This window comes from Salmo salar, chromosome 14 (assembly GCF_965601325.2).
Source record: "Salmo salar chromosome 14, fSalSal1, whole genome shotgun sequence".
NCBI classification, from domain to species: Eukaryota; Metazoa; Chordata; class Actinopteri; order Salmoniformes; family Salmonidae; genus Salmo; species Salmo salar.
Genome location: NC_138304.1, coordinates 23206998 through 23226768, shown reverse-complemented (window position 1 = coordinate 23226768; position 19771 = coordinate 23206998). Strand labels below are relative to the sequence as shown.

Here is a 19771-nt window from a genome sequence, read left to right as displayed (position 1 = left end):
CAATTGGAAGTCCACCCCAATTAACCAAACATAGACATACTAGATCAACATAGAAATACGTGAAACTCAAACAGTGCCCAAAAACCCCGGAATACTAAATCAAATGCCCTTACTACAAAAACACCACCCTGAACCACATGAATCAAATACCCTCTGCCACGTCCTGACCAAACTACAATATCAATTAACCCTTATACTGGCCAGGACGTGACACTATGTCCGATTTTAAAATAGCTTTTCGGTGAAAGCACATTTTGCAATATTCGGAGTAGATAGCCCGGCATCACAGGGCTAGCTATTTAGACACCCACCAAGTTTAGCCCTCACGAAAGTCAGATTTACTATAAGAAAAATGTTATTACCTTTGCTGTTCATCGTCAGAATGCACTCCCAGGACTTCTACTTCAATAACAAATGTTGGTTTGGTTCAAAATAATCCATAGTTATATCCAAATAGCGGCGTTTTGTTTGTGTGTTCAAGACACTATCCGAAAGGGTAAAGAAGGGTGACGCGCCCGACGCGTTTCGTGACAAAAAAATTCTAAATATTCCATTACCGTACTTCGAAGCATGTCAACCGCTGTTTAAAATCAATTTTTATGCCATTTTTCTCGTAAAAAAGCGATAATATTCCGACCGGGAAACCGTGTTTTAGTACAAAGAGAGAGAAAATAAAAACATGGGGTCGCCTCGTGCAAGCGCCTCAGTCTCATTGTCCTCTGATAGACCACTTACCAAAGGCGCTAATGTTTTTCAGCCAGGGGCTGCCTCGACATCATTCAGCTTTTTCCCGGGTTCTGAGAGCCTATGGGAGCTGTAGGAAGTGTCACGTTACAGCAAAGATCCTAAGTTTTCAATAAAAAGAGTCAAGAAGCCCAAGGAATGGTCAGAGAGGGCACTTCCTGTACAGAATCTTCTCAGGTTTTTGCCTGCCATATGAGTTATGTTATACTCACAGACACCATTCAAACAGTTTTAGAAACTTTAGGGTGTTTTCTATCCAAAGCCAATAATGATATGCATATTCTAGTTTCTGGGCAGTAGTAATAACCAGATTAAATCGGGTACGTTTTTTATCCGGCCGTGCAAATACTGCCCCCTACCCTCAATAGGTTAAAGGAGTTTATCATGAGCTGTCAGGTTTCTGGGTTTCCTGTCACTGTGGGCCTCAGAGCACAGTAGTACAGAGCAGAGTCTGTCACTTCAGCAGAGGAGACCTCCAGATCCACAGGGGTTCTCTCTTTATTCGGATTAACAAACAGTCGAGGGTCATCAGGTTTAGCTATAAATACAGAGGGTATTAAGGAGACTGTAGTTTAGAGCAGGAATTGTGGTGCTGATCTGGGATATTGACGATACCATTGAAGGTAGTCTACTGAGCCAGAGTAGTTACAAGACAGTGTAACACTGTTTCCCTCCATGCCATGTTCTGTCTCTGAAGTTGGTTTTATGTCACTTTCATAACTGCCACCTGTACAGTAGTACAGAGCAGAGTCTGTCACTTCAACAGAGGAGATCTCCAGATCCACACGTTCGACCACTTTGTCAACATTAACGGTCAAAGCTTGTGTGTCGTTTTTCCAAGTTTGTAAGGAAGTAATTACACATTATAAATACTGTAACTACACATTATCATTACTGTTAAATTAATTTGACTTACCCACAAATGTAAAAAATAAAAAAGAAATAAAAAAGAACAAGGTGGGGCCTCCTGAGTGGAACGCAGTGCTTGAGGTGTGACTACGGACCCGTGTTCGATGCCAGGCTGTGTCACAACCGGCCGTGATCAGGAGTACCGTAGGGCGGCGCACAATAGGCCCAGCGCCGTCCGGGTTTGGGGAGGGTTTGTCCGGGGGGGCTTTACTTGGCTCATCGCGCTCTAGTGACTCCTTTTGGAGGGCCGGGCGCCTGCAGGCTGACTTCGGGCATCAGTTGAACAGTGTTTCCTCAGACACATTGGTGCAGCTGGCTTCTGGGTTAAGCGGGCGGGTGTTAAGAAGCACGGTTTGGTGGGTCATGTTTCGGAGGACGCATGACTCGACCGTCGCCTCCCGAGGCAGTTGGGGAGCTTCAGCGATGAGACAAGGTTGAAATTGTAGAGCAAAAGGAGGTAAAATACAAAAAAAAAAATATATATATATATATATATAAATATATATGACAATCTTACAATGCACTGAGGAAAGACCTTCATGTCATTTTGAGTGTCTCCTTTTCATTCTCATACTAGCTCCTCCTCGAAACACAGCACAACTCATTTTCAGCGGATCTTCTGAAGTGAATGAATAACCAGAATAAAAATGCCTTTTCAAATGATTTGGTTTCCATATTGATAATATTCTCTAATGGGTATAGAATTTCCCCTTTTATGCTAAATGTGTTTTTACTTACTCTAAATACAGTTGTTACCACAATAGGGGGTTGTATATCCTGTTGTCACAGTGGGCCTCAGAGCACAGTAGTACACAGCAGAGTCAGACAGCTGCAACCTCTGGATCGTCAAGGGGACTGATTTAAATGTAGTTAAATTGAGATGGGCATCGAATCTCCTCTGGAATTCAATGACATTATCTGATCCGAAAGTCACTCTCCTCAGCATATACTTTGGGAAGTCATTAGCTCCCTGCTTGTACCAGAACAGGTATGGACTTGTATCTAGAGTATCAAATTGACAGCCCAGTGTGACCTGTTCTCCCTCAGTAGCAATCACATCTCCTGGTGGCTGAGTGACTGAGTCTTCTCCTCTGCATTCTGGAAAATAATGTAATACACATTTGTATTAGGAGGAAAATAATAAAGCAACATGATTGAGGAGATAAAAAGTATAAAATTAATAGTAGAAGTATTGTACTAAAAAATATATGTTTGATACAAGAAAGGAATGGGAGCAAAGGCAGTAAACGAATAAGAAAAATATTATAATACCATAACAACATGCAGCAAGAATCAGTAAATTACTCAGCCAGGGTCCCATGTCTGCTACTGTGAGATCAGTGGGAGAAGAGTAATACCACTCTGATGTAACTAGGCCATGATGAGACTATGAAATCCTTATCTCCTCCTCTTTCTGTGTATCGTCAGCTTTTGAAATTGTCTGAACACTCTAACCTGAGGTTTTGTACAGTGTCTGAATCTCTTGTTGCCACATTGGGACTCAGAGCACAGTAGTACACAGCAGAGTCAGACAGCTGCAACCTCTGGATCGTCAAGGGGACAGAGCTAGATGTGAAATTCAGTCTGGAATCAAACCTCTTCTTGAACTCATCACTATTGCTCCCTTCTGAATAACGATCTCTTCTCAGGACATACTGAGGAGAATTACTAGTTAACTGGATGTACCAGAAGAGATCAAGAGATGGACTACTGGTAGTGTAATTACAGCTGAGTGTTACCAGTCCTCCTTCAAGGGCAGTAACATGTCCACTCTGCTGGTCAACAGCCTCTTCACCTTTGCAATCTGAAAAATTTATATTTTTTGGTTTTATAATACATAATAGGCTAAGGTTCAGAGAATGAGAATGTAGAAATGACAAGCACTATACCATACCAAAATAGCATGCAGCCAGGATAAGTAAAGTATTCCTAAGCCAATGTTCCATTATGATTCTTGTATAGAGGAAGAATAGACTGTTATAGACTTTATGTTCCATCCACTGTAGCTGAGAAGTCTCATAATTGTGGGGCTCTGCAGTAGGGGAGGAGCTCATTGTATATTCAATTGTTTAGTTTAACTGCTAGAGGGATTCCTTGTTAAATGCTACCTTTCTCCAGTTGATTTAGTTTGATATAATATATCATTATAAGATCACATAAAAAAAAAAAATGATATGTCATGCTTCCAAATATTACTTGGAAGCATGATTAGCAGCATGAAATATCAATTTTTTTAATGTTATTTTCTCCATGTCATTTGAAAGTTCAAATTTTCAGTTGTTTTGGGCCTTGGAGAAAAATATTTTATGTTAGGACAAAATTGAGCTCATCTGACAAATAAAAGGAAATCATATATCTATTCATTTGAGGATTTGCAACAAAATCAGGAAGAAGGCCAGACCACAGTAGCCTGCTATGGACCAGTCCACTATAGACCTGTGCTATGATGCCCAATACCATAATGAGTTAACTTTAAGATGCATTTAAAACAGTAGTCAAGTCAACTGATGATCGGTGTTATGATTGAAACCAAAGATTGACAGGGGATGCAATCATTATCTTCATCCCTGTCATCACAGTGCACATTAACATGAATGATGGTCAATGGCATCACCATGTATCCTATTACACATGGGTTGTTGTCTCTCCATTTGGTCTATAAAATAAGCCTCTCACTGCTTCCTGGAGTTAATCAAGTAGAAAACTGCCTGCAGCATAATCCTGCTTCTCCTAATGTGTTTTATTATCTCCTGAAGGTGAACGTCTGAGGGCGCAATGTACTGTATCATATTAAACCGTCACTGGACAAGTGTAACATCAAAAAAGTGGCGCGCAGAATCCAGGGCAATCACAAGTGGTCGAGAAAGAGTGGGGGGTGGGACCACTGACTTAACAGGACTGCGCACACCAGAACTCTGTAGGAGAAGTTCTTCACAAAGGTCCAGCGTTTGGGCGCAAAAGGATGGATTCTTTCAGATCGGGCTCTAGCATAAGACTGTCTCCCTCTCCCAGAGATCGACAATCATCCATGAGTTTTGATCAGGAGCACTCACAACCGGGAACAATGGCCGGAGTTCAAGCGGGAACACTTGGCTTCCCATCTGAATCGTTGTGCGTAAAGTACGGGGAATTTTTAAAACACACCGCTGCCGCCGCAGCAGCCGCTGAGAGCAGTGGCGGGGAGCAGAGTCAGGATGATGACAGCGATGGCATTGGCAGGAGTGACATGGTGCTTTTTCCTGAGGAAAGGCTCATGGCATCAATGGCCAAATGTGACGCAGGTAAGAAACACAAAGAGCAGAAAGTGCTGCGGCTGAACATTAACGCCCGTGAGAGGAGGAGGATGCATGACCTGAACGACGCGCTCGATGAACTGAGGTCGGTGATCCCCTACGCGCACAGCCCGTCCGTACGGAAGTTATCCAAAATAGCCACTTTGCTCCTCGCCAAAAACTACATCCTCATGCAAGCGCAAGCACTTGAAGAGATGAGAAGACTTGTCACTTATCTTAACCATGGACCCGGCGTTACCGCGGCGAATACATCTGGTGCACCCGGATTAGGGCTCTATGACCAGCAGACAGGATACCCGTTCTCTGCTGGGACTCCAGACCCTTTCCATAGCAATGCAAATCTCTTTAATAAACACTTCAACCATAAACCTTGAACAGTTGTGGCCGACGACACTAACAGGGGACTTCAAGTTTCGTGCACACAACTGAATTGGTGGGACCAGCGTGACTGACTGAGAAGTAACCACATTACCAAAATATGGATTCTTACTGTATATGATGATGTTATATATTTCATGGTGATTATGTATCGAAATACCTGTTGTTTTTGCAACACCAAACGAAATCACAGCTCCATAACATGGTCAAAATGGTGAGGCTAATTTGTCTTTAACAAATTACAATGCAAGTCCAGTCTATTTATTTGACCATTATGTAGGCCTTTATTAATTTTATTCAGTTTGAGTCGATGATGTTCGATGAATAAATTGTATTGGTGATATAATAGAGATGATATGGTCTATATTTCTGCATTATATTCTAAATCGTGTATGTACAACCACACTTAACATCTGAAAGTCACAATGTATCAACAATTTATTTCCAACAATTTAAGATTGTTATTGTGCTTATTTAAATTTCCCCTAAATACTATGTAAAAACTCAGCCATATAGCCTAACAAACATAAATGGGGTCTTTTCAGTAGCAAGGAAAACAACATGCTCAAACAAGGATCGGAAGGTCATAGCCACAGTGAGGTTGTCAAACAAAACAATTAGTCTTTGATCATAGTTGATAACCTTGCAGACTCCAATGACCCCATTAAAAGAATATAGGTCACTTTTAGGTAAAAATGTATGAATACAATTACAGCCATGTGCAGGACTGGTTTGTTAGGTTTTAATTTATTTGATTTCATGAATAGTAAATAGTAAGTGTCCTGTTAGTGTCTTGAAATAGGAAAGACATTTGAATGTATAACATTAAATGGTCAGTTATTGAAACATTATACGAATAAATATGCCATCAGAAATGTTTAGGGACACCACCATACATAAAGCTATGATCACGTTACTGTAAAGCTACTGTACTGTAGGATACAGCCACTGTACTGTAGGATACAGCTTATGTAATAATATAAGCAAGGCATAATAATAAACATTTGTATTTTATTTTAATACAAGATATGGTCATCGTTTTTTAACAGCAAAAACGGCTAACTATATCTAATTATTGGCTCATTATGTCCTATGGAATAAAACAACAAAAGGTTCCTAGCTAGCAGATTCACTAGCCTTACCCACAGCTGGAGCTTGCCTATATAATAAATTGATAAATTAGCAAGTCAATAACTTCTCGTGTGAATAACCATAGAGTTAACATCAGTCTATGAGAAAATAGTAAAATACATGGGTGCGTCTCAAATGGCACCCTATTCCCAATATAGAGCAGTACTTATGACCCTATGGGCCCTGGTCTAAAATAGTGCACTATGTGGGGAATAAATAGGGTACCGTTTGGGATGCACCCCATGAGAAAAATAGTAAAAATCCATATGAGCTGCATGGGGCTCAGCCCTCTATTCTTCCTCTCTGGCCTGACGTGGTCTGTAGTGGATCTGGACGTCTGTGGCAGGGAGCAGGATACCCAGGCCAGCACGGCTAGAGTCCAGGGAACACGGCTCCTGCCCCTCCACCACCTCCATGTCAAAATGAAGCAGCAGCAGAGACAGGAACTGCTTTATCTCATTCACAGCAAAGTACCTTCCTGGGCACTTAGTGGAGCCCGAGCCAAATGGCATCCGGTAGTACTTCAGCTTCTGGCCATCCTTAAAGAAGTCCGTCTTTTCCTTTCCGTCTTCGACGTATCGGTCAAACTTGTACATCTGTTGGACGGGTAATAAATAATATGTTTCTAGTGCATTATTTTCAGGATTATTATTATTTGCCTGATCCCAGATCTTTTTATGCTCTTGCCAACTCCATTGATGTCATTGTCAAGCCAAACCAAGTCCATGTTTGGCATGACAAGGAGTGACAAGGAGTTGGCATGATAGCACAGACTGGCACTCAGGCTATTATTATTATCGACCTCCTATATATTAAAGCTCCTTCACCCCAAAGGAGTGATATAACAAAGGGTAATATTTCCTGTTTATTGCATATTCCAGGAAAGATTCCATTTTGTTCAGTCACAGATCATGGCAAGATTATCACCCATCACACCCTGATTACATTAGCATGCATGTTGTGACCTTCTGAAGGCCAGTGGGTGGATTCAATCACTCACAGTCCATGCATGCTCCTCATTAATCTAACCTGGGGACAAACACACACACATGCACGCACACATGCACACACACAAATAGCAGGTGGTGTGGGTGGTGGAGGGAGGCACTACAGTAGAACATTACACAACTCCCAGAACAGACTAGACTAGACACAGTGAAAGCCTACAGCTTTTCTAGAACGCCCACAGATTTCTGAGGTCTTCTTTACCTCTGGATTCTCGTAGATCTCGGGGTCCATGTGCATGCTCTGGGGATACAGGGAGATGATATCTCCTTTCCTCACTCCGATAGAGCGCTCTCCCTCCAGCCGCAAGCTGAAGTCCTCCTGGGCCACACGGATGTTCATGGAGGCTGAAGACAGCCTCAGACTCTCGTTTATGGAGCTCTCTGAAAACAGAACACAGAACGGTTCAGTTAGTCACCATGGGTTTTTGTTTTATAGCTACCAACATTGCCATCGGTTTTATTCTGGCCAATCTGTTCTTTTTTTTATTACCTTGAGTGGCCACAATACTACTGACTCACTACATACATGTACTCACACAGAAGAGAAAGCTTGGAGACTTGAAGGCTATTAGTTAGCAATATGAAATGCTCTAGCAAAATGGCTAAAGCACAAGCTGAGTGACCAAGTCATACATAGCTTTGTTTCCACATGTATCCATCAAGGAATCCTGACTAGCAGTGTTTCATTAAAACCATTACAATCTTAACCGAGACAAGACACTATAGGTCAAAAAAGAGAGAAGATTCCAAAATCTAACTGAGGACTCATCCGACCCCCTATCACTTATAAGAACAAACAGATGTGAAACGGATATTTGACTGTCTTCCCCTGAGGAGATGAAATTGTCAGTAGTGTGTGTGTGTGAGAGAGAGAGCGAGAGAGAGAGCCACAGCCAGCCTAGACTAGTGGCATTTGTCCCTGAGCATGCAGTTGTCAGAAGAGATGAGGCTACAGTCAGCATGGTGGGTGCAGCAGTGTGATCTAATGTGACAGGTACAGAGTCTGGAGGGATCCTTTTGAACTGGCTTCATTACTACAATCACAGACACTGGTTTGTTGGGGGGTGGGACAGGACAATTTGCCCTAAATTGTACACAGAGCCACACATAGAACACCTGACACTATACAGTAGGAGTGTGATAAGAAGACCTATGGGTATATATGTAAGTATAGTCAGCTATACAGAGGATTGGAAGGCCCTCTCAAAGACACACTACCATAGACAACTGAACTCTGTCTGTGCTAGTTGGGGCTGAGCCAGAAAGACCACTTAGTCAAATCAAAGAGGAATACAATTATACATTCTATCAGTCATAAAATGCTGAGGACAAATTGGACAATACGCAGACAGACCTAACAACGATACACCACAATTATAACCTACCCAGATAAAGTAGGCAACAATGATAAGCCAGATATAGTAGAATAGAATGAAACCCTACCAAGATACAGTAGGCTGTCCAGCTGTTCTCGGGTGAAGGTGGCGTCTTGGTTGTGGTCTGCTTCTAGTCCTGAGACCTTCAGGACACAATGGATCTCCTCACGCACTACTGCAAGGGCCTCTGGGTGTGTCAACAGGTAATACATGGCCCAGAAGGTGGCTGGGACTGTGTTTCCCACCGACGCCCATAGAATGGCAAAATGATGAGCTGTGGCAGGTACAGAGAAGAGAGTCTATTAGTTAGGTTTGGGAGGTTCTGGTTGAAGTCAAAGTAGCACATGTTATGTTGTATGTGTATAGAGATGCAGCTACATGGTAATACCATATTGTTCCTACAGTTATTACTGTGTAGGTATAAGTGTATATGGTAAAGTTAAAGGTAATGTCGGGTATACACTACACAATTTCGCCACGATCTTTCCGTCCTGGAGACATTTTCATGATCGGGGTGAAATCCTATGAACTTAGGCTAGGATCAGTACGTCGGCAATAATTTCCTTTATTTTGGGGAATCAGACCTGCCTAATTCTTACTTGAACATATTTTTTTGTGTTTAATAGGCTAAACTACACATTCTGTTAACATATGACCCCAAAGTGATCTGTCTTGCAATTTGCGGTCTACGACATTTCAGATTTACATATGATCATCTTTCACAAAGAAGTTTGGATGTAGTGAACTACTTTTTCAAAGTCATTTCAGTTAAGTAAAATATATGTTTCTTAAGGGTGGCTTTAGTGTAGCTTAACCAGTGTCATGTATTCATGGATGCCAAGGGACACCAGGCTTCACCAAAATATTTACAAAAAAAACAAACAAAGAAACATACAAAATAATGCATCTTTCATCTCTCTGTGTTTCATAAATTTACTTCAATTCCCAAGAGGCTGAATGTATCTCACTGGAATTAGCATCAAAACAGCACCCCTCTGTCTCAGTATGTGTAGCCCATCTATCTGATGCTTTCTGGTCAAAAAGAGTATGACATTGTTGCCGCCCATAGCATTGAATGCAAGGGAAGCCAACAAGCATTTGGCCTCCTTTGACAAAAAAAGAAAACAATTCTAGCAAATCAGCGTTGAGGAAAACTGAGTGAGCTCAGCTGTGAATGGTCCTGGTGTACCAAAAAAAAGTGTCAAGGGAAGCCAGTTTGGATTTCTCTTCACACCAATCACATCACATCAAAAGCAAAATGTCATTGTCCCTTTCCTAAATTAGCCATGGAAAGGAAAGGGACAATGACATTTTGCTTTTGATGTGATGTGATTGGTGTGAAGAGAAATCCAAACTGGCTTCCCTTGATAGGGATTTGGACTTGTGGTTTTACTTAATTCTCCGTACAGGCCAATGATTATAACGGCGATTCTGAACCAACCATAAATTCATACATTGTGCCCCTGGCCTGAGAGGATGGAAGTTCAACATGTAGCTAGATATAGTAGCTTAATGTTAACAAGCTGGCCTGGCGCATCGTTGCCAATGAAAGGAAGTTAGGCTAGCGAGCAAGCATTTTAGCCAGGTAGTCTAGTACGACAAAAACTAAGAGCGTATACTGTACGACAGAGTCATAGACCGTTTAGGCAACATGAAAGACGAGGATGGCATTGGCGTTTTTCTACCAGTAGGGTGAGTCAACATGTTTTCTCTACTTGAAAGGGAAAGGGGGATACCTGAACACACACACACACATACATACACACACACAGAGAGAGAAATCAGTGCCATGGACAGCCACATCTGAAATCAGTGCCATGGACAGCCATATCATATTAAGCTTACGTTGATTGGACTAAAAACATTTTTTACCATCTTTTAGTTGTCACTGTATTAAACTAATTATAGGTGAACAAAGTTGTGGTTAAATTTGTTCTGCCATTATGTCTTCTTATTGTCTCGGCCTTAGGCCTATATATCACGGTGGCAAGGCATATTACCGAGATGGATTAACATATTCAAATGTAGGAAGTAAGGTAAAGTACATCACAGAAACATATAAATAAGCCTAGGTACTACAGTATATCGGCTGTGTATACCTGCTTTATCTACGTCTCCCATGCAGTCATACTGTTCAAACAGGGCTGCTCTTTCCTTTATGAACCCAGACGTGTTGGACCATGTAGACATCCTCTGAGGGTGGAAGTAGTTGATGAGTTTATCCCGGATGGTCTTGGTTCCTCCCAGCAAAGAGATGGGGATCCTGGCAATGAGGAGGGGGAACATGTTGTCGAACTTGACAAAGTCCTGTCGGAGCGTCACCATTCCGCTGTGTCTGTTTGTGTGGGCAGGCTTGCCATACATGGTCAGGAAAGTAGCCTCAAACATGACCGAATTGCAGAACTGGTACATACTTTCAGTTCTCCACTCGCTCTCCCCATCCAGGTAGTCTTTATGGAACACAAGCATGAGATTTCCCATCATGCTCTCTGTCAGGTTATCGAGGTTGTCGCCCTGCAGAAGGCGGAAGGACCTCTGGATGTGCTCGTCCATTCCGGGGAACTTGCCGCTCCTGACAGGGGGGTAGCCGAACGTCACGGGGGCCACTTGGTCAGAAAACTCATGGAAGTCCAGCTGTTTGCCATGTTTGATGACGTACGGATACAGCAACGGGTTCATTATAAACGTCATGTATTTACCTGAGTGGAAATACGAGGACAGGATTGTATTTCAATAGACATGAAACACGTAAACTGTGTAAAGCTTTACTGTTTTAAAAGAGCATTATGCCATAAGTAATAAGCATAAGTAATAAGCGCAATAGAATAGATAGATTTTGTCAACCATTTCAGTAACATTAATTTGCTTCTTTTTAGAACTACACTATTTTAAAAATGTGTAATAAAACATTAGTATCAATCACCAGCAATCAGCACAGTAAATACATCTCCATGTTTCTCCTTATGTGCTGCCAGAAATCCATGTGCATTCTTTCGAAACTCCAAAGCCTTCCCAAGGAATGGAATCCAACCATTTACAAGTGGAGGCTCCCCATCTCTCCTATAAAAGAGATAACATGTCATATCATCAACAAATATATGCATCTAAAATCTTTCAGGCGAAGTACGAGATAAAGCATTGATCTATCGGATTCAGATACAATATAAATGAGATCTTATGGACAAAGGAACTGGTAACAGAAACAAGGCGTAGCCGTGTGATTGAGCGTCTCACAAACCTTCAAGCTGGACTCGTATCAGCTATCCCCAACATCTATTCTCTTTTAATAACACATATACAGTGTAAAAGACAAATACAGCAGATGCTGGGTGGCAAGGTTTAAAGGAAGAATTTAAAGACCAAGAATTGAGCACAAAGACACGACACAATCCATCAAACAAATTTATAAAGCCCTTTATACATCAGCCAATGTCAAAGTGCTATACCCAGCCTAAAACAACAAACAGCAAGCAATGCAGATGTAGAAGCACGGTGGCTAGGAAAAACTCCCTAGAAAGGCAGGAACCTAGGAAGAAACCTGGAGAGGAACCAGGCTCTGAGGGGTGGCCAGTCCCCTTCTGGCTGTGCCGAGTTGAGATTATAACACAGAGCATCATCTCAGACAAAATTCGATGACAGAGCATGAATCACTCCCATACAAATTGTATCCAACTCAAACAGCTATAAATAGCTGTAGGGTTGCAAAATTATTACAAATTCTGTGGTTTTCCAGAAATCCTGGTTGGATGATGCCAGATTTCCTGCTTATTCCCCCCTGATTCCAGGAAACCTCCAACTGGGATTTCAGGAATACCAGCGATTTTTTTTTAAAGTTCCCAGAATTTTGCAACCCTAACCCTTAAGTGAATACAGATGGAAGACAATTACAAAGAAGGCAACATGGGAGTCCTGCATAGCAATATAATCGCTTAGTGATTACAGGAAGAGTAGGCTGGTTATTTTCCCAGGGAAATGTAACACTGTACATCTAACACTGCTCTGTTCTCGCACTGTCTGTCCTATAGATCAAATTAAATATTACCTTCTAATCCATGTATGTGAGGGTGTGTGTCTGTGAGCATGTGTCTGTGAGCATGTGCATGTATGTGCATGCACGGGTGTGCAGTAAAAATCATGCATGCATTAGCTTAAAGAAAGACAGGGGCAGTTTTGACCCTGTCAACAGGACAGCCACACACACACTGGGCCCTTAACACACACACACACACACACACACAGGTCCTTCAGAACACATCAAATCAAAGTTTATTGGTCACATACAGTTAGCAGGTGTTATAGCGGAGCAGGGCAATGTTTATGTTACTAGCTCCTAACAATGCAGTCAAATGTCAAATGTACAAAAAAAAATACACCGAAAAAATGGCAAGAAAACAAGAACGGCGGACAAATCCAATTAACAACCCCAATAGCACTCTCGCAGTATCAAAATGCAATCTATACATATGTACACCGGGGGAATTTACACAAGATGAACTAAGAATGACATGTACAGCAGTACATATATTAGTTTGAGCTATGTCAAGAATCCAGTATATAAATAAATATGAAGTGTGAATAAACAGTGTAACTAAAATACAATGTACAGTAGTATATATATTACAATAAGCTATGTCAGGGATAGAGTATTGTCATAAGTTTCGTCTTCTGAGGAGGAAGAAATATCGGACCAATACGCAGCGTGGTAAGTGTCCATACTTATACTTTTATTTAAAACATGAACACTGAAACAAAACAAGAAAACGAACGACAGTCCTGTAAGGTAACCTAACTATACATGGAGACAACCACCCACAAAACACAAGACAAAAACCCCTACTAAATATGGCCTCTAATCAGAGGCAACGAGATACAGCTGCCTCCAATTAGAGACCAATCCCAAACAATACCACATAGAAATACTAGAAAATCATACATAACATAGAACTAACCAACAAAAAAAACACCACACAAAACAAACAGACCCCTGCCACGTCCTGACCAACTACAATAACAAAATGACACCTTTACTGGTCAGGACGTGACAAGTATTTAAATACTGTGGTAGCAGGATTACAAAATAATGTTATATTTATTCAATTAAATTGTATTAGTCACATATGCCGAATACAACAGCAGTAGACCTTACAGCGAAATGCTTACTTACAAGCCCCTAACCAACAATGCAGTTTAAAAAATAAGAATAAGAAATAAAAGTAACAAGTAGTTAAAGAGCAACAAAATAACAATAGCGAGACTATATACAGAGGGTACCGTTACAGAGTCAATGTGCGGGGGCACCGGTTAGTCAATGTAATTGAAGTAATATGTACATGTAGATAGAGTTATTAAAGTGACTATGCATAGATAATAACAGAGATTAGCAGCGCGTAAAATAGGGGGGGGGGGGGGGTGCAAATAGTCTGGGTAGCCATTTGATTAGATGTTCAGGAGTCTTGTGGCTTGGGGGTCGAAGCAGTTTAGAAGCCTCTTGGACCTAGACTTGGCGCTCCAGTACCGCTTGCCGTGCAGTAGCAGAGATAACAGTCTGTGACTAGGGTGGCTGGAGTCATTGACAATTTTTAGGGCCTTCCTCTGACACCGCCTGGTATAGAGATCCTGGATGGCAGGAAGCTTGGCCCCAGTGATGTAGTGCCTTGCGGTCAGAGACCGAGCAGTTGCCGTACCAGGCAGTGATGCAACCAGTCAGGATGCTCTCGATGGTGCAGCTGTAGAACCTTTTGAGGATCTGAGGACCCAAGCCAAATATTTCCAGTCTCCTGAGGGGGAATAGATTTTGCCATGCCCTCTTGCTTGGACCATGTTAGTTTGTTGGTGATGTGGACACCAAGGAACTTGAAGCTCTCAACCTGCTCCACTACAGCCCCGTCGATGAGAATGGGGGCGTGCTCGGTCCTCCTTTTTCTGTAGTCCACAATTATGAGGGGCCCTGTGTTGAGGATCAGCGTGGCGGATGTGTTGTTACCTACCCTTACCACCTGGGGGCAGCCCATCAGGATCAGTCCAGGATCCAGTTGCAGAGGGAGGTATTTAGTCCCAGGGTCCTTAGCTTATTGATGAGCTTTGAGGGCACTATGGTGTTGAATGCTGAGCTGTAGTCAATGAATAGCATTCTCACATAGGTGTTCCTTTTGTCCAGGTGGGAAAGGGCACCAAATGGTTGTTTTATGAAATAGAATAAGGTTCTTAGGACTCTCTCGCTCCTTTTCTGAGTTAACTGGGAGGAGTCTTTTGAAGCTTGGGCTTGCAACTGTTAAAGAGATGGTTTCCACTCTAGCTTCCTGCAGTTAGTCTGGACGTAGGGTCAAGGAAAATGGGTTTTGCTAGAGATAGCATGAGCTGACAATGACTTGATTGATAAAAACCTAAAAGCTGGCATTCCATAGACAAACGAAGCCGGGTTATGGGTAAAACACCATCCTGTGTAGATAACCATGGTTGCTTATGGGAGTTGGAACCAGTCTGACTAGGCATGTTTAGGTCCTATATAACGTCTGCTTTTTCCTTATGTTAAGCACTCGGCAACACACTTCAGAGTGTGGGGTCAACAGTTTCATTATTGCAATAATGAATCGATATTAAATAAAGATGATTGTTTGAAGAAATGACCAAGTCTCTCTCAGTACTGAATTTCCACAACAATACACAGTGTGAAATGGGAAGTGACCAGTGGTTCAATGCCTTTACAACATGGGACAGCAGTGTTGGCTGTGAGTGTGTGTATGTGCATTACATTACATTACAGAAAAACACTGAACACCCTTAACGCTAAGCAAAGAACACCCTCTCTCCTTTATTGTGGATGATCTTGCAGTAGTGGACAGAAAACTGTAATACAAACTGAGCAGATTCAGAAAGCTATTATCAAATATTTGTTCAATGATTTTTGAAGCTTAAGGATATGTTTACCGATCAGGGTTTATTTGACCAGTTCGAGGTTGAGCTGGCGAGACATGTACTTATATAGTCTATAGCCACAGGGTGTGTACACAAGACTATTAGCATACAGTAGCTGAGTTGGGGGCACAATGTTACCCGTCATCTTCTCCAATATTTGCCCTATAGACACACAATGTCAGTGGGTCATTATACTGATAAAATAGAGGCAGCATTGTAAGGTGCAGTATACTACAAAGTATTGTGTCATTGAAAACAAATACATAGGCTAACTGTTACCATAGATTTCAACATCATTCCTTTCCTGTACTTGTTTTTGGAAACACAAAACAAATAAGGTATTATGCAGGAAAATACTGTATCTAGAGCTGACGTGGTGCAGCACGGAGCACAGTGTCCTGTGTCACAAAATAATGCATGAGAATCAACAAAACAATACTAATCTGTGCAATGTCAGTGCTAAACTAACTCATGTGTGTGCCTATCCATCCAAGGGATAATATTCCATTTCTCCTGCTAGTGTGTGGAGAGAGCTGGTCATGAGAGACTATCTGCTATTTGTGAGGCCTCAAACTGACAAGTCTCAGGCCAGGCTTGCTTGTTGTTGTTGTGCTTGTGCCCCCACCTAGTCCACACTGCCGCCTGCCTGCCTGTCTGCCTGCCAGCCACTTGTCAGAAGCAATCAGGGAGGCTGATAGTGTCTGCCAGCAGTGAGCACATTTGGAGAGGACAGCATCAGAATAAGGGCCCCATGCGTCAGTAACAATATAACAACAGATGCCCACACTGCAGCAATGAGTGTTTATCAATTAGACCTGTCATTTGTTATACTTCACATTAAACAAAATAGGATGATACTGTATGTAGAATATGGAATCCCATTTACCTTTACTGTTGAGGCCCTATTTGCTAGGAAGTTGCAACCCATCATTAAGTAATGTTGCAATCAGCTTGCAGGGGCAACAAAATGCAATCCATAACATGTTTCTCTTACTCAAGATCATCAACAGCAAGGTACTTCCCTTTTGCATAGATAAGAAGAGGGTGGTGGGGAACACTGGGGATGATGACTATACTCAGCAGACCTGGGTTCAAATACTATTTGAAATCATTTTAAATACTTTATCTGAGCTTGATTGAGCTTGTCTGGCACAATTTAACCAATAGAATAGTCCCAAAACTGTAAACCCACCATCTGGCACTACAGGCAGTCTAGACTCTAAAGCAAATGCTCAAAGAATTCAAAAGATTTCAAATAGTATTTGAACCCACCAGGTCTGATCCTCAGTGACTGCCCCTCTGGGAGTTGACCAGCCATTGCAAACAATGTTGAAGGAAATTCCTTTAGAGACTGTGTCTGTGGCTGACCTATTTCTCACAGAGAACACAGTAGGTTTGCAGTCCTAAATGGCACCCTATTCCGTTTATAGTGCAATACTTTTGACAGGGCTCTGGTAAAAAGTAGTGCACTATAGTGGCTAGGGTGCCATTTGGGACGAACCCTGGGTTTGCAGTCCAATGAACTCGCAGTAACAGCAGCAAATGGAACTTAACAAGACATTCATTAACTGCAACCTACTATCTTTTCAAGGGGAAGTAATAAAGGTATTTAAGATTATGAAAACTATGTTCATAGAGCAAACAACACTGAAGAAAAGGTAAAGGACTGTTTGTTTGGATATAGCTACACTCAGTGGCATACATAGTATTTTTAACAATGACAGTGTAGCCTATGTAACTTTTCAGTCTAATTGGGAAAACATTTCTCACCTATCTGGCCGTTGGCCAATGCAGATTGTATAATTCCTAAAATAACGCATTTCATTTCAGCAAATTTGTACACGTCACATTTATGGTTGCGACATTGTTCCAACATTGTCACAACTTTTCACATGAAGTTGCAGGTTATAAATTGTTGGCTATAGTTACACTAGTTATATATTTAAAAAAAAAAGTTGTAACAATGTCGCTAAAACTCAAATGAAGCAACAAGAAGCTCACTCAAGAAACATAACCATCTAGGATAAGCTGTACAACAGACAGTCTTATCTATTTAATTGAGGCAATCTTCTTCATGTTCTTACACAACAGTTTGATAACCTTTGTGAAAATAATCTCCTGCATGAACGCTATGCAAATATTTTATGTAGTGTTTAGGCGAAAGTTAGATTCCTAAACAGTGAACACCACAAACTCTTCAAATAAACTCGGAATTCATTCACCACTTGCCTTGTTCTGCTGAACCGCACGCTGATTAAGTAGAGTGCCAAAAAGCCAAACAACAAAGGTAAAACAAACTCTAACATTTCCTTGGGAGATTATAAGACGTTCCACAACAGGGAAAACTTCGGAAAGTTGTAAATCAATAGTTGTAATCGATAGTCGAAGTCAACTGCTCTCCTTCATATTGCCACAGTTCGGGTTTGGTCACGTGGGCGCGCTGTTTCTGACATGACTACTATCTAATTCTAACCAGACCTGTGTTATGCCGGACGATGTGGCTTTTATTACAGGAAGTACAGTAGTTCAAAGAATTGAGTAATGAAGCAATGCTGTTGAGCAACAGTGTGAGAAAATAAATGAAACGTGACATTCAAAGCGCAGTTCAAGACATGTTCCAGATGGATAGTTTTTTGCAGTCTCTAATTGATAGCGTACATTCCACGCACGCACACCCTTATCTTGTTGCTGCATGTGCTCAAACAATGTCTAAATAATTGTGGCTTAGCCTACCTGCCTTGCCTACTAATGTAAACAAATTAAAAAAATGAGCCATAATAGAAATGTCACCAATCAATGCACAGTTAATGGAGGCTTGCTATCTGATGAAAATGTCCCTTCCGTTTGACTCAGATGTATCTTAACTTTATATAGGCTTTACTCTCGATTAACCCAGAACTAAAATGTTGCCTAGTTTGGTCAGATCTGTCCGCAAGAGATTATACAGGCTTCAACCCTTCAACAAATACCATGGATTCACCACATACTGTGCAGTATCTTATCATTGATGTCTAAGTAGGTTGTGTTGTGCTGCATGTAAAATTGCAATATCCATTTCTCTATGAAGAAAGAATTACAGAGAATACAGAAGTGATGTCAACATCATACAGTTCAATGAATGATTAATGCATTTTGTGGCTAATACAAACAGAGAAGTGTTTGCTGGAAAGGATCAGTGTATTGATGAATAGTGGAAGTCATAGTGGAATTCATAGGACAGAGACAGAGGCATTTTCCAAGACAACTAACAGAATGAACCTCCAACTGACTAAAGGCCATGGTAAACTGTAGGGGCGTATACTGTTGATTTGAACAAAGTCCACACCTTCCTGAAATGCTTCTCTGTAACACCATGTCGAGACAAACGTCCTTGAAAACCTGAGAAAGAATGCTTTCAGTGCCAGAAATGTACACATATCAAAAGAGCCTGTTCTCCATTGTCTCAAACAAACACCTAGATAGAGAATATTAGGCCTACTAATATGGCCTACTAACTACTGTAAATAATCAGAGCAGGAAGTATGTCATCAGCACACCTCATATGATTAATATAATTCAGATTAAGGTTGCAAATAGGTTGCAATAAAGAAATTCACTGGTTTCCAAGAAATCATGGTTGAAAGATTCAGGATTTCCAGTTTATTCCCTCCTAATTCTGGAAATCCAGGAAATGTATTGAAAACAAATTGTCTATTAGCATTATAATGAAGAGCATCGATTTCAGACCATGTGCATTTAGATAGTCTTATTAGAGTTAACATTGCCTGTATCCCAAATGGCACTCTATTCCCTTTGTAGTTCACTACTTTTGACTAGGGCTCTGCACTTTGTGTCCCTCTTATCATGCTGTTTCCAGTTTCCAGGAAAGTGTCCTCTGTGCTGAGGGTGGTGAGGAGGGGTGTTGATGGGGTATTTCTTATAAGAATACATTTCTCCTCATTACAATTTGTAGTGATCTCATCTCTCTTAATATAAATTCTTCAATAATAGTCCTGTACAAACATAAAAAATTGTGCAG

At 41.3% G+C, this 19771-nt stretch overlaps 2 protein-coding genes across 2 annotated transcripts; one reads left to right on the top strand and one right to left on the bottom strand.

Annotated features, from left to right (window-relative positions):
• The first annotated feature begins 4513 nt into the window (after positions 1–4513).
• On the top strand, positions 4514–5670 carry LOC106569046 (class E basic helix-loop-helix protein 22). The gene has a single exon (XM_014140000.3). The coding sequence runs from the start codon at positions 4616–4618 to the stop codon at positions 5318–5320; it is 705 nt and encodes a 234-aa protein (XP_013995475.1). The 5' UTR covers positions 4514–4615; the 3' UTR covers positions 5321–5670.
• A 382-nt stretch (positions 5671–6052) lies between these two features.
• Positions 6053–18259, bottom strand: cyp7b1 (cytochrome P450, family 7, subfamily B, polypeptide 1). The gene is made up of 6 exons (XM_014139999.3): positions 17983–18259; positions 11762–11898; positions 10938–11537; positions 8906–9112; positions 7665–7843; positions 6053–7051 (listed from the first exon to the last, which is right to left on the bottom strand). Exons 1-6 carry the CDS (start codon positions 18057–18059, stop codon positions 6746–6748), a joined length of 1506 nt encoding a protein of 501 aa, XP_013995474.1. The 5' UTR covers positions 18060–18259; the 3' UTR covers positions 6053–6745.
• Between the last annotated feature and the right edge of the window lie 1512 nt (positions 18260–19771).